Here is a 15532-nt window from a genome sequence, read left to right as displayed (position 1 = left end):
AATTGCACAGCAAGCAGTTTTGCAAAGAAATAAGACTTGGGCTTTTCATTGCTGTCATTGGTGAATTATTGGAAAAGTCAGATGAATGCAACTAATTATTCTTCTTCAGCTGGAAAGTATTCTGGACATAAATATCACCCAGACTGGCATTGATGAGTGTGTGACTGCAGACTGCACTCACAGCAGCGGATGCATCAGTAAGCATGAACAGAACCATGTACCAACCATAACCACAGCTGGAAGTGTTTCACTGGTGTCTGTGAGAGTCCTCAGTCATGCTGTGTGTGGCTGTGCTGCTCGGGAGAATCCTCATCTTTCCTGCTCCTCATACCAGACAAACCCTTGTCTCAATGGTGGCACATGTGTGGACACTGATTTGGGCTACAGGTTGGTAAAGCTCCATAAGGTGTGCAAACACAGTGAATGTAGGAGTGCATACTGTAAGGAGGATGAGTCAAAGCTGCAGGAACCATCAACTGCCTGTCTTCCCACTGTGGCAAATCTAAGTTTTGTTATGCTTCACACACATGTCTTGCAAAAGAACCTCTATTCTCAGGTACATATATTAGGTACATACATTTTATGTTCAACATAGTCTCCAGGAAAACCTTGGGAACATTCCAGGCTGCACTAGTTCCATTAATGGCCCCCTGCAAAATGCTCTTAGTTTGTGCAGCCTGCCTTAAACATTTTAATGCTGCTAAATGTTTTAATCATATCTGTTATGTCACTTAATAACCTCTTTCCCACATTTCTTGCCTTATTTGTTTCTCCAAAAATGAGATCTCATAGATAATATAGTATAAAGATGAAAAAAAAATTATAGGACTGTACTAGCTCAGAATTAGCCTGATCCCATTCCAGAATGTGGCTTCCAGCATGTTTGCTTAAAAATAATCATCCCAATATAGGAAAGCAGAAACACTGGCCAGTGTCTTCATAGCATCCTTAGCAGAGGTGAAAGGACTCAGACTGAAGCTGCAGAAGCTCTTGTCGTGCTAAAGTTTTTATTGCTACTCAGGTATTATCAGACAGTGAAATTTTGCTGCCCAGAAACTCTAGGTAGGCCTGTCGCCTATCATTTGTTCAGCTCTCAGGTTTCTTTGCTTTTGCTCCATTTTCAGTAGTTTTGGGTGTCATCTTTTCCTGCATCCTACCCCCATCATTCTGCTCTCAAAGGTATTAGCAACCTATGGGAAACAGAAACTCAGAAATAGGAGCCCAGCTGATCTTCCTTCCTGTCTCTCTGCCCATTTCTGTTGTTCCTTTGGTTTCCCACTTACAGGTTCTGTTACTGTCACACTGTGGCTACTTTTTTCTACAGATTATTAAGGAAAGAACTCCAAGTGTCTCTTGTTTGATAGTGTAAAAGAAATAAACTAGCAAGTATCTTGCAATAAACGCGAAGAGGTCAAGATTTATGACTGCCACATCCCACTTTTTCTGGGTGATATTTCCTTCCCACACCCTTCCTGTGGAGACTCTGATTGGACACAAGCAGAATTTCTTTCCCAATGAGAATAATCAATCATTGTATTAATCTCCCCAGGGAGGTAGGTTGGTTGGCTGGTTGGTTGGAGGTGGTCTACCCAACAATGGACACTACCAGGATGCTAGGCCATCTTGTCTAGATCATTCTTTTGCCAAGAAAAGATGGACCAAATTATACTTGAGGCCCATTCCACCTGGCATTCTGTGATTCTGTGATTCCTTTGCTTTTCCTGTCAGCATTACAAAGTCTTCAGACAAGCTGATAACTAAGTGAAAAACATGTTTTTCTTTTTTTGTGCTGAAGATGTAAGAGGTTTTCATGGGCTTTATATATTACAACAGGTCCATCATTTACTCACAGAATATCCTTGCATAGACATAATTTAGACTAAATTTATATTGTGTTTGTACAAACAAGTCAAAAGAATTTTTGACAGAAGTTTTGCTAGTGCTTTACCTGTACTATGACCTAGGGAACATGGAGTCCTGTGTTCAAAGTGGAGAGTCCTGTTCTCAGAAGAGATCTTTGTATTTTCTGTTTGCATGGTAGAAATTTGCTTTTATTTTTTATTAAATAGATGCAAATGTGCTGCAAATTTTCATGGACCAGACTGCCAGCAGACAAAACACAGCTTCAGAGGCCATGGTTATGCCTGGTTCCCTCCTCTTCAGCCCTGCTTTGAGAGCCGCATCTCCTTAGAGTTTATCACTGAAGTTGCTGATGGCCTTCTGTTGTACCATGGACCAGCAGCACCAGGGCAGCCTGGAGAACAGGAAAGCTTCCTTGCTTTAGGTTAGCACCTTATAAAGTATTTGTGTTTATGTGAAGGTGAGATTCTACTTAGTTCACAGGTTTGGGGTTTTATTTTAAAAAAGGCTCAGAAAGTTACTTCTGGAGAATAACAAGAATGCGCAATAGTTTGCCAGTATGCCTAATTCATATCTTTGTGTCACTGTTGGAAGCTGGACTTTTTTTAAGCTGTCTAAAGATCTTCTCCAACTAAGATCTAACTGCAACAGTAATTTCAGCTTCATTTGAATGGGAACATGGTTACTGCATATCCAATAAGAGTCTTTCCTTTGCAGAACTCTCTGGTGGTGTCCCGTCTCTGACTGTGAGCCACAGCTCTGGTGAGCTTTTCCTGCAGCTGTCACAAAAAGTTAATGTTGCAGATCGCCGCTGGCACAATATTAAAATTATAAATGATGGAAAGGCAAGTGTAAATATGACACAGGCAGTCCTGTGTAAACATTAATTCATGTACCTAGTTATTCCTTCCAAATCCTTCCTCCCTTCTGTAGAACTCAGTCAATCAATTTTCCATCATCTCTGAAATGGCAGGGGTAGGAGTTTGTCAGTTTGGACATCCTCTTAGTCTTGAAGCAGTGAAGCAAAACAAGGCCTGGAGAAGTCTGATGCAGTTATGAAACTGGCCATGATATTTCCTTTCTTTAGTTATCCTGCCTGCTGCTTAGACAACAGAGTTGTGATAATCCAGGGGCTAAATGCTTGCTGATGTGATTGGGTGAAATATTTGTACTTTATCTGAGTGAGAAGCCCTGCCCCAGCAAGAGACTTTAGATGTGTAGCACAAAGGAGGTGGATGCACTTCTGTGTACAGGGAATATCTTGCTGATACAACACTGCTGAAGGCATCTGCTAGGCTGCCCCTTCTCTCCCACATAAGACAAGCCAAAGGGGAGATCAGGATCTGGGATGCAGCCTGACAGACCTTCTGCTCTGTTAGGTTATCTGTTATCTCTCTTATCTGTTATCTCTCTTATCTCTCTGTTATCTTTCTGTGTTCTGATCTTGCAGAAAACTCCAAGCTCCCTCTACTCCTATGCTCCCTCTACTATGCCAATGACTTGGCATGGTCATGGCAGAGTCAGATCTTTCTTTTAGTTATGCCATGTGCAATAACTTTCCAGATTAGTATGTGGAGTATTTTATTATTTTAACAAAGTTTCCTGCACTGTAATTGCTAGTTACTATTCTATCTTCTGAGAAGTGAAAGAAAATATGGGATTAAAATATATGCATGTCTCTGGATATAATTGTTTTAAATAATGCCTTTTTCTAGGAAGTGAAGCTGATCCTTGACAACTGTTTGAATGTCTCAGTTAGAGACAATGGCAGTGTCACTAAGAAGATTTCCCAAATGGATCTGTCTACCTGTGAAGCCTCTGGAGAGATTGTGGGATTTCAAAGGTAAACAAAAAGCCAAAACAACAAAACAAAAAAAAAAAAACAAACCCAAAACCAACCAACCAACCAACCAAACCCCCCCCGCCAAAAAACCCAACAAAAAAAAAAAAATTGAAACACAACTACTCAAAAGAGCTACAGAAAAAGGTGGGGGTGGGGTGGTAAAATCAGCCAAGCTGTTGTATTTTGCATGGCACTAATTCTTTCTTTCCCTCCCTCCTCTCCAGCATGGGAAAGCTCTTCAGTGGCCATCAGCCCCTGCAGCTGGGTGGAGTTAAGAAGACCTTGCCTTACCGTGACTCCCAAAGGCACTTCAGAGGGTTTGTGGGCTGCATACGCAACGTCATCGTTGACAGTAAGGTAGGGCCACAGAGATCACTTTTGGGTTTACTGCTGGTAATTGTAACCACCTGCTGTGATGGTTTTCTTTGACCTTTTCCAGGTCTATGATTTAGAGCACCCTGCAGAGTCCCTGAACAGCGCTCCAGGCTGTGTCCTTATGGATGAGATGTGTCAGAGTGGTGGGATGGCCTCCTGTGGCACCCATGGCAAGTGTGTTGGTGGCTGGGATTTCTTCCACTGTGACTGTTCCCCAGGATATGCTGGATTAGCATGTGAAAAAGGTACTGCAAGGGAAAAATTTATGGTGAGGATCTGTGGGAACAGCATCAGACCCTCTGTTCCAGTGTTCAAAGTCATCCTGCCGTGACTTCGAACTGAATAGAATAACAACAGCATGCTGTACTCTGGGAAAGATTTAGATCTTCAAAGATGTAAAGATCCTACTAACTCTTGTTAAATAAATATAATGTCACAGATGAGGGTTGTGTTTAGAGCTGCTTCATTTTGCAGGGTAGGGAAATGGTCAGGTTGTTTTGTCATTTTTATCACTAACTTATTTCTCAGTGGTGAAAGGGGAAATACTCTGCATTGTGCCTTTTCCCTCTGCTCAGGCTGATCACAAACTGAAGTTTAATGAATGTATGAAACCTGTGGGCATAACCCTCTTGTTATCTTCAGACCCCATTTCCCATTTGTGAAATGGTGATAATTGCATTTGCATCTGTCACTAGAATGAATTGCAAGTTGAGCAATGCCCCTAGACCACGGCAGTGGGTGTATGTTGGGGCATAGTATCAGGCTGCCTGCACCAAATGTGTTATCCTGTACAAAGTCACCATGAAATATGTATCAGAGAACAAAAGTTTCCTGTGGTGGATAATGAAAATCTCTGAGATGTTGTAAGAAAGTGTAAAATTTTAGCACAATTAAAAAATGTAGGAAATAAATTATTTAACTCCTAGTAGCCCACATCCATGTTTGGGGTACAGGGGATATACACTTGAAGTTGCCTTTGTCCTCTCTATCTTAAAACCTTCATCAGCCAAGCAGGAATCAGAAGTGAGTGACAGATGTTTATTGGGACTTCACCTGCCTCTAGGTACAAGGTACAAACAACGTGGTTGATCATAACAGTTTGTAAAGAGCACCAGTGCCTCGTAACTCTGGGGGCTTTTGTTGGAAGAGAATTGTCCCCCTCAGTCCTGTAGTTTGACTGAACTACAGGTGAGGATGAGCAGCAGAGAGCAGCTGATCCAACACTACAAGCTAGTGTTGGATCAATACGTTGGAATTAATGAACAGGACAATGGTGCATTACACATATCCTTTCAGCTCAATGCACTTAATTTTCCTTCTTGTATACAGAACAATAACACCCTATGCAGACAGCCAGACCCTCTTTTCTTTCTCCATCTGCCACACAAGACCTAAAAAGTTTGACAGTAAATTACTCAGTGCAAGGCCTGTCTGTCCAATGAGGGGGAAGACTGGAATTGTAATTGGCATGGTCTAGGCCTGGAGCATTCACTGTTTAAGGTGTTCATAATGACCAAAAAATTGGTTAATATAGTTAAGCTATTTGTATTACAGACAGATATACTGGTTTATAAACATCTGCCTGGATTCAAATCACACTCTGCTTTGCATTATTTTTAAATACTGCTTCACAAGCCCAGCTGATGTATTGGTTCTACCCCTCATTACTGTGGGACAAACCAAGGGCTCAGAAAGCAGTTGTTCAAAATCTGTAAGTCATATCCTGATATAACAGAAAAACTTTGATTGGCACCAGCTTCTTCTAATATATTGGGCTGCAAAATGCTGGTGTGCAGCTGGTGCTTTATGCATGACTGTGACATTCTCACAGCAAGGAGCAGACAGCTGACGACAGGAGTCACTGGAGCATCCCAGGAAAACCCATGCCTGCTCATCAGCTAGAACCTGTAGCTGCAGAGACAGTGAACCAGAAAGAACTGGGTTAAGAAAAATAATGTGGGGGGGAAACCTAGAGGAGAAAAGAAAACATGCTTCATGAAAGGAAAGAGAGAAGACAAACAGTAAAAGGAAAAGAGAGTGCAGAAATTAAGTCTCTTGATCATTTGATATTTCATGTCCTGGGAACCAAACTAAATGCCCCAGGATGTGCTGGGTACTCTTTGGATTTCTACTTTCACAGCATTGACATCTGATGAGCTGTTGGTGACCCAGTGTCTGTCCTGTCTGTTAACTAACTTGAACTATCTCTTTATCTGGTGAAAAGAAATTTCTTTTTTTTAACTAAGCTTGGCCCAAAACAGATCTAGAATTGCTGTTAGCTAATTAGACTGAAATAGGGGCCTGCTCTGTAAGAGCATCAGGGCCTGGGTGGTTTAGTGGTGTTTGATTTCCACAGAAGTATGCAGTGCAACTTCATCAAACTCTGTGCTGGACCCTGGGTTCCTCAGAGGGATAGGAAACAAATAATTTCAGTACATTTTCCCAAGTTAAATAGTAAACACTAACTTAATCTCCCTTTGTAGTTAAAAAAGTCCTGTGCCTTCCCTGAGGCTTTCTCTTGTGCCAACTGAAATGGGAAGTAAAGTGCATATTTTCTAACAGTAGGGGTTTTAACCACGGGTATAAACTACTGAAGGAAATATTTGATTCTTTTCTTTGGTTGTTTTTTTGGGAGTTGTTTGGTTTTTCTATTTTTCAGATCAACATAAGCTACTTTCCTGGAAAATATGCTTCAGATCTAAAAAACCCAAAGTGATTTGGGCACAGTGTAGGAGTGATTGGGTAGAACATATAGCTTGTAACAGGCAGACTGCAAGAGATAGTATCTAATTGTCCCTTTCCTGCCTAAATTCTGAATCCTCAATTTGTTGGTTTCCTCTTAATTCCCTTTGAAGTGGGACAGAGGTTGCTTTCCGATGAAGATACAATGAAGATATGCTTCATCGTATTTACCAAAATTCCTTAAGATCTAAAACTCTGACATTCAGAGCTAGTAAATTCTCCAAGAGCAGAAATCTGAGGGAGCAGCCATTTCTGAGGTTTTCACTTTGATTTTGTGTGCTGTGCTCAGTTCTTCCAGAATGGGCTTTCGGAAGGGACAGCTGGATCCATTACGAGCCAAGGCGCACCCGCAGCACTCGCAGCACGCGGGTCCAGCTGCTGGTGCGCACCCGCATCTCCCACAGCACCCTGCTCAGCCTGGCCTCTGCCGATGGCAATGGACACATCCGACTGGAGGTGAGCAGAGCTGCTCTGCTAGAGGCTCTCAGTTTGTCATGGAGTACCACAGCGGGAGAAAATCATGCAGTTTCTGGTTAAAGACACTTGTTCTGTCATGTAAAAAAGAGCAAGAATTTTCCATATGAGGGTAACTACTCTCATTTGTGTTGTCCTTCTCAGTATTACTCTTTGCAATAAATTCTAGTTTGCACTGCACATAAAATGTCCATGTGATGCATGTGAATGAAGAACATTGTTTTGCTTGTCCTGCTTGCTTTTTCCCTTGGCTTCTCTCTTTCCCTCTCTGTCAAACTTGCCTCTACGTTTTTGTTGCTGTTGAAAAAAGCTGTGTGGACTATGCTAGCCAGAGAGAGGCTAATTATTCTAATTGAAACAGGAGGGTCAGCTGGGAAGACTTAGAGGTAGCTATCAATAGGGAGAAGACTGATTAAAGAGTTCCTGTGAGTTAGAAGAGTGGCCTGTGAAAAAAAGAGTTGATAATTCCTCCATCTGTTGTCTTCTTGTGGTAACTTTTATCTGGGAATAAAGCACTTAAAAACAAGAATGCCATTTCCATTTTAAAAATTCACATCCATTTCTTGAGGCAGGACTGTGTAATAACATTTAGAAGTGCAATTCTGTTATTAAAGGTCTTTATCATCTTCTTCTAGGTGGTTGAGGGTTTCTTTAGTGTTAACTTCAGTTTGGGGGACAAAAACCACTCTTTGAGAATGAGAACATTACGTATAAACAATGGCCAGTGGGTTCTTCTGACCATGGAGCGCTACAACAATGAATTTACCCTGCGTGTTAACAGTGGTGGAGGGGATCAGGAAGTCACCTCTGTCTTGGGTGTGACTAGATGGTTTGAAATGGATTGGGCAAGCATCGTGCTAGGAAACCGCCTTCCCAATCATTCAGAGAATGATTTCCAAGGTAAGTGATATGATGGATTCCTAATAGGGGGGAATTAAAGCCTGAAAGTGGCATCTTTGAGTGTATTGGATAGTCTACAACGCAGGTAACAATTCCTATATGGACTACTATGCCCTTCCTTTACTGGGGAATTCAGTGTTCAACCCTATGTGCCATTGTATCTGATTCTAGTGAAGGCGTGAGATTTCCTGTAAATATTAAAAAAATAGCACTTCAATTTTTTGTTTCATAGAGTCATAGAATAGGTTGGAAGAGGTCCTAAAGATCATCTCGTTCCAAACCCTCTGGCAGAGGCACTTCTACTAGATCAGGGTTTCTCATGCCTCAAGCAGTGTACTCATGGTGTGATCTCCTGTTTTTGTCTTGGAAGGATCTAAGGAACAGGCAACGCAACTTTTCGCAGGAGGAGAAAGAATTACAAGGCAATTGTGGTGCTCTCTCCATTTCCTGGGGTTGCGTGCTGAGACAGATTCTTGTTCAACAAGAAGACAGCTTTTCCCATTCTGTTGCCTTTTATTCAGCCCCACTTTTAAGATTATATCTTAAATCTAGATTAATTTAGTGGAGCTGTTCTGATTCATAGCACCATTCTGCTGAACTGTGGTATTGGTACAGTGCAGCTCTCCTGCAGAAGTATTGTCAATCTGCAGATTGACCAGAACACAATAGACATATTTTCTGTTGCTCTCCTAAAATAAACCTGAGGAGTATAAGGATATTTTTAAACAATGTTTTAAGTTTTCTTCAATGCTTTAAGTTCTCCCACTTATGTGCTGGGGGCAAGGCTTGAGGTGGAGAAGAAGCTAATGGAATGTGCTCCTGTGCGTGCTCCTGTGCTTTGTTGCAGGCTGTATGCGCGATGTCCAGCTGGACGGACAGCCGCTCCTCGTGGAGGGCAGGAGCACAGAGTTCGGACTGATTTTGAGGCGGCAAGGGGTCACCATGGGGTGCCACTCCAGTGCCTGCAGCAGCCAGCCCTGTTACAGCCCCTTCCTTTGTGTAGACCTTTGGAGAAAATACGAGTGCCGGTACATGCAGCTTTTGTTTTCATCCAGGGATGGCTGGGAAGCTCTTTCTTTCCACCTTTGACCAGGCAACTTGCTTCTAACAGTGAAATTCCCTGTGGCTGCTGGCCAGAGAGAGACATTATGTGAACAAATTGTTCTTTCCATCTCATCTCCTGTCATGGACTAGACTTGCCTTTCTATGCAAGTCTGATATGCAGAAAAATTACTAATTACTCCACCTTTCTTTCCATGGTGAAAAGATCACCAGAAGGCCAGTGAGAAAATTAAATGTCCTTTAATAAAAGGTGGATTGCAAAAGCTTTGGTCTGTCCTCTGTATGAAAATACCAATACAGTGTATATATACACTTATAGTATATATAGACAGTGTGTGTGTGTATATACACATCAATATATACATACATACATGTGTATAAAATATATATATTTATAAATATATATGTATATTGCAAATACATATTTACATATATTTCTTGTAAAGAAGTTGAAATTAATCATAATTTGTATGAAACAATGAGACTTTTAAAATTAGATTGTCACAAAACTGGATTCTAGAATTGACTTCCCAGAGCCAAAGCCCAACAGCTGTTATCCTACACAGTAAGTTTCTTGGAGAAGATCTGCTATTTAAAGAAAAATTTCAAAATATTTATTAAAATATGCAAATCAAAATACAGGCATTTCTGTTTAAAAAACCCGAACATAAATACACACAGGACTGAGAGGAGAAGTCACTTGAATTTTTGGAATTCAGACAAAATTTGGCACTTGTGAAGTCTGGTGATTCTTTGCTAGAAGAGGCTGTGAGATTGTTTTAAGTGTGCTTGGGGACACTCCATTCTTCAGACTGCTTCTGAAAGAACAATATGAAGTCTTTGCCATTTTTTCAGTACAATTTTTTCTTTAGATTGCAGAAAGAAATCTGTGACTTCACACTATACCTCCAGGGCCTCTCCAATTACATGCAAGAAGAAATCAATCCTAAAAGACAAGACGAGTCATTCCAAGGAGGTCAATGATATTTCTCCCCAGGGTCCAAAGGAACATGACTAAACTTATACCACGTGCTCACTAGCTCTCTGCCTATTGATCTCAGCTGTCCATTTTCTTTCAGGGGCTTTGATTAGAGCATGGATTGAGAAAAAGGGTTAGTCAGAAAATTATGGCTCCCTCTTTTAAGGAAAGAGTGAAGCTTTTCTGCATATCTTCTGGATCAGGAAACCAGAACATGTGTTCATGTTTTCATAAGTCTACTAGCTCACTAAGTTAGACTTTCCATGTATTTCAAACTTGCAATGTGGATTTGTGGTCTGCTTGAGAATTATTAAACTTTACTTTAAGAAACATTAACGAACTTTGCACAAAACAACATACAGCTCCAGATGCTTTGCTTGCCTATAGGATATCATCTGCTTTGGTTGTTCAGGTGCCCAGCTGGGAAAGTAGAAGTGACTGACACCCTTACAGGGCTCAGACACTGTACCTCATCCCCTTGTGGACACTGGACCTGTAGGAATGGAGGTACCTGTGTGGCTCAATCCCAAGACAAGACTATCTGCCAGTGCCCTGAAGGTTACAAGGGAAGATGGTGTGAAATTAGCCAGGTGAAGGCTGGAAGACCTGTTGGACTAAGCTCTGGCTCTATTCTGGCAATCAGCATGTGCCTCCTTGTCTTCCTAGGTAGGAGATCATGTACCCTTTTTCCTTATTTTTAATCTTGTAACTTGTTCCACTGAATTAAGTCTGCTTTACCTTTGAGTGTTATGATCAGTATTTTGCCTTTTCTGGAGGTCACTATTTGAGGAAGCTAAGAGACAGACATCAGCACATAGTTACAGTTTACTTGTTTTGAGGACAGTTCTAGCAAAGTTAGGACTTTTCCAGTCAGTTACTTTCAATCCTTCTTAAGTAAGAGCTTTCCATCTTTGTGTTCAGCCACATCCATTTGAAACTCCCACCTGCCCTGAGCCCTTACATTTATAGTAGGTAGAACCTACAGCTACATATGCTCTTCACATATTAGGAAAGAAGAGATCTAGAAAGTTCATGGTCTTAAAAGGCAAGCCTCATTAAAAGCATGGGCACAGAGAGATATTCACAGTGTGTCCTTTTTCAGCTGCGCTTTGGCTGAAAAATTAGTAACACCATAAATTAATAATACCATAAAACTGTGTTGATAAACTGCACAGACATCTCATAATAGCAAAGATTCCAGGATTATATTACACTTGTAACCTTCATTAAAACAGTGGTTTACTTACTTTGGGTATCTTATTTACTCAGGATTGGTGAAAGGCCAGAGATTGGCCAAAATGCCTTCTATTTAAATGGATTCCTTTAGGTAAGTAAAATACCCTTTTAATGAAGTTTATGATGTAATATACATAGATTATTCTTTACATTCATTAATTTTAGTTTTTGTATATTAATAATACTCATTTCTTACCTGCAAATTTAGTTGTCAAATTAAGAGTCAATTTAATATCTCAGGAATTATATAACTACTTGTTTATCATGCAACATACCTTGTCACACCTCATATAACAAATATGTGTCTTTATTTCTTCCAGCACTCTTGGTTTCCTACACAGTGTGGAGTCAGTGGGGAAGTTCAGGGTTTCGGAAAGGAGGAATTTACCACATTCCTGAAGAGCGTGAAAGCTGGGAGGATGTTAGAGAAAATGTCTTCAATTATAATGAAGAAGGAGGTGGAGAACGTGACCAGGTATGATGCAGCTTCAATCCAGCTTTGCAAATCCAACATCTCCTCACTTTCCTTTCCCAGACCTTTTAGTTAACTTCTTATCAAATTGGCTTTTTTCTTCTTATTTTTTTTTACCTGAAATTCTCTTAAGAGGGAGGCTTCTATTTCAGCCCCATCTGTACCTTTAATGATGCTGGTCATGTTTGCCCACTTCCACGGGTGGTCTTTGGATACCTCATAGTTGATTTAGCTGAAAGTTATCATTACACAAAGGGATTTGGTATGATCTGAACTTAGTCCTCTGAACTAGGCACTCTCTTCGTCAGCTTGTAGAAAACTCACAGAATTCAGTCTTGTGTTGCGTTGTGTTGTAAAACATTTTTTCAATCAGTTTACTTTTGAATTGTTTCTCTCTGATATTTGCATTCTCTTTGTTTCCAGAATGCTTATGATATAGATGAACTGAAGAAACCTCTCCATAAAATTCCCCGCTCCTCCTTGCGAGCAGCTGCTCCACACTCCAGGACACCAACTGGCCCAAAAAGAGATTCACTCCCCAAACATGCACATCAAAAGCAATCAATATCAGCTGTTACCAGCATCCCAGACTTCAAGGAATATGTTTCTCAAATCATACGGGATGCAGACAATGATCTAAAGAGTCTTCCAGCTGACACTATTCATTTTTACTGCTTGGAAGGGCAATGCTCTCTAGCAGGGAGCCTTAGCTCATTAGATTCCATCAGTGGAGATGAAGATCTGAATTATGATTGCCTCCAAGAGTGGGGGTCAAAGTTTGAGAAGCTTAAAGAACTCTATGCAGTCTCAAATGAAAATTTATAACCAGAGTTAAAGGAACTTGACACATTGTCATGACATATGGACACTACTTTTAAAAATGCCCTTTTTTATATATAAATTACATCAAGTAACTTACATGATGCAAGTTTTTAGGTACAATAGCATGATATATTCACTTTTCCCAGGAGTGATAATCTGAATAATCTTTTTATATGCACTGTACAAAGTTATTTCATTATATAAGTGCAAAGACTTTTAAAGCATGAGTTTTCTTGAAAACTTTGGAATGTAGGATAGCTATAGAATAGTATTATAATATCCTTTTTTATTTATGTAGACCACAGTGACTTATTAGAATTATCCTGGATGCAAGAACTTGAATTATTTTCTCCCTAGTATTAATGTGAAACCTATCAGGCAGATAACAATGCATAGGGCATTCTTTTTTAAAATTGAATTAATTTTAGACTCTGAAATAATTATTACCAATGTTAAATATAAAACATTTACGATTTCTGGTTTCTTGTCAGCTTTTATTGTATCCTCCTAAACTCTGCTCTTCCATGACATGACACACATCACCTCACTCACAGGCTGCCCAGCTCTATGGAACTTTTCCTGTCTGACCCTATTTCTAACTACCTGTACCAAGGGGAAAAGAGTAGCAAGATCCCATCTGTGAACATGACTTTGTGACAATTTTACACTCTTAAAGGCAGTTGTAAGACCTGGAAAAAGTTTATTTTCAGTAAACTTCTATGTCCAACTTTGCTTTTCACATGGAACCCATCTTCAAAGTGTGCAGCTGGAAAACAGAAGAGCTGATAGCAGGTGTGAAGACAAGACAGAAGGGCATCCAGGCAAAAGCTGGAACTGAATTCTTTCAATCAGGACAATCGTTGTAAAAGTTGGGATCCTCAAAACAGAAAGCATGGGAAACCTAGCCTCTACTCCTTTGTCTCCTCCTGCTCTCCAAAAAACAACTGGTTTTAGTATGGAAAAAATGGAATCAGAAACTTCTGAAATCTGACATTGACTTGAACACTCACCTCTGTGACCATGGGCAAATCATCTTGTTCTTTCTCTCTTAACTCTCTGAAGCTGGGGCTCCCCTCTTGGGCAGCTCCCAATGCATGGGGTGATGTGTGAATGTTAATAGGTGCTTACAGAGTGCTTGTTAAGCTTTGAAGCACCAAGGGGTTTTTAACTGTTTTCAACTTAGTGGGATTTTTTAATTACCATGATACTCAACATTTGTTTTTTTATCAAAGTCTTGACACTTGCTTTGATTTATTATTAATGTTTTAAAATTAGATCTTTCATCACTCTTCATCATTTTACTTGGCATAAAGAATGCAAATGTAAATTAGTTTTGTACCTAGAGGGAAGATTTTGATACTATTAGAACAAATAGTTTAGATAAAAAATAAACTGAACAAAAGTACTATGTGAACTGAATGAAACAATTTGCAGTCATTTAATAAAATTATTTGTGTAAATGACACTAAATTAGTAATATTTATTAGAAATATTTGGAGGAGTCATCATGAGCCACTCTTTCATGCCAAAACCTCACATGGCTGGGCACTGATCATTCTTACGAAGTCATAAAAAATAAATAGGGTGGATATATTAGCATATAGCCACATATTGTTTAATGTAAATTTTTCCTCCTTTCTAAAGATGTGTAGTGTGGTAAGAAACTACAACATTTCTTACACCAGGGGATATTAATATATGATTGTTGCAAATGAAAACTGCTGAGCCACAGAACTTCAGTAACATGACTCTTACAAGTTTTGAATTCTTACAACATTTTCATGAAGTGGATATACATTTTTATTGCTCTTTATTAAGTTGCCTCTTCTGAACTTGGTATCAAGTAAAGCTTAGCATAATTATTGGTAAATTGTCTCTTCCAAAAGAGACTAATTTGAACAATGTGCTACAAATCATGCTAACAGACTATGATCTCCCCGAGGGTTATTTGGTAATTCATATTCTGAAACTGAACATTTTACATTTGGATACATTAAATAACTCAGGAAAGCTGAAGCAGTACTTTATTTTTTCCCTCAAAAAACCGAACATACAAAGTAACATGCACAACAGAAGATAAATTGCATTGAACTCAGGACATATAATGGACTTCTCTCTTTATGGAAGGCGAGAAAGAACTTTCATCTATTTCCTTGGGTCACTTATAGCAAGAATGTTTATAGCTGAGAGCTGCACATGGCAGTCCCAAGAGGCACACTATTTGCCTGAAAGCATGGTCCAAACACTTCTTGAACTGCCAGACTTGGTGCTGAAACCACTTCCCTGGGTAGCCCATTCCACTGCCCAACCACCCTCTGGGTGAAAAACTTTTCCAGTACTGTAATATTATTGTATGTAATCATATATCTACATTGCAAACCTCCTGTGCAGCCTTTGTGAACTCTTCTCTTGATAAAGTATTACAGAAACTCAGCCAAATTACTGAAATAGATAAAAGCTTCTGTATTGGAATAAAGATCCCAATATTGCCGGATGGAACGTGCCTGGGCTCATCTGACCCTTGCTGCTGGACCAAAGGCGGCAGCTGTGGTGTTTCACCTCAGAGACACCTTTGGCTGGCTGGATGTTGCAGCTGGGTGCTTGGAACAAGTCCAGGCAAGCAGGAACTCAGGTTTACCTCTAGTGGAAAGGCTTTAGGCAAAGTCAAGGAAAAGGAGATGGGTCCTGCTGGACAGTTTTGATCCAGAGCTTTATTCGTAGCACACAGACCTCTGAACAGCTCCAACAGAACACAGAACCGCATGGT

At 40.1% G+C, this 15532-nt stretch overlaps 1 protein-coding gene across 1 annotated transcript in view; it reads left to right on the top strand.

Annotated features, from left to right (window-relative positions):
* Positions 1–14238, top strand: part of LOC136555235 (neural-cadherin-like) — a 55597-nt gene extending 41359 nt beyond the window's left edge. Inside the window, exons 22-33 of the mRNA XM_066547845.1 lie at positions 110–387; positions 2070–2284; positions 2578–2705; positions 3576–3703; positions 3928–4060; positions 4143–4323; positions 7110–7276; positions 7930–8194; positions 9042–9222; positions 10648–10901; positions 11792–11946; positions 12367–14238. Coding sequence (XP_066403942.1) covers positions 110–387; positions 2070–2284; positions 2578–2705; positions 3576–3703; positions 3928–4060; positions 4143–4323; positions 7110–7276; positions 7930–8194; positions 9042–9222; positions 10648–10901; positions 11792–11946; positions 12367–12768 — 2487 coding nt within the window. The 3' untranslated portion in view covers positions 12769–14238. The remainder of the gene's footprint in view (positions 1–109; positions 388–2069; positions 2285–2577; positions 2706–3575; positions 3704–3927; positions 4061–4142; positions 4324–7109; positions 7277–7929; positions 8195–9041; positions 9223–10647; positions 10902–11791; positions 11947–12366) is intronic.
* The last annotated feature ends 1294 nt before the right edge of the window (positions 14239–15532 follow it).

The sequence above is a fragment of the Molothrus aeneus genome, chromosome 1 (assembly GCF_037042795.1).
Source record: "Molothrus aeneus isolate 106 chromosome 1, BPBGC_Maene_1.0, whole genome shotgun sequence".
Lineage (NCBI taxonomy): Eukaryota > Metazoa > Chordata > Aves > Passeriformes > Icteridae > Molothrus > Molothrus aeneus.
Note: the sequence above shows the minus strand (reverse complement) of the source record. Positions and strands in the feature narration are given on the sequence as shown.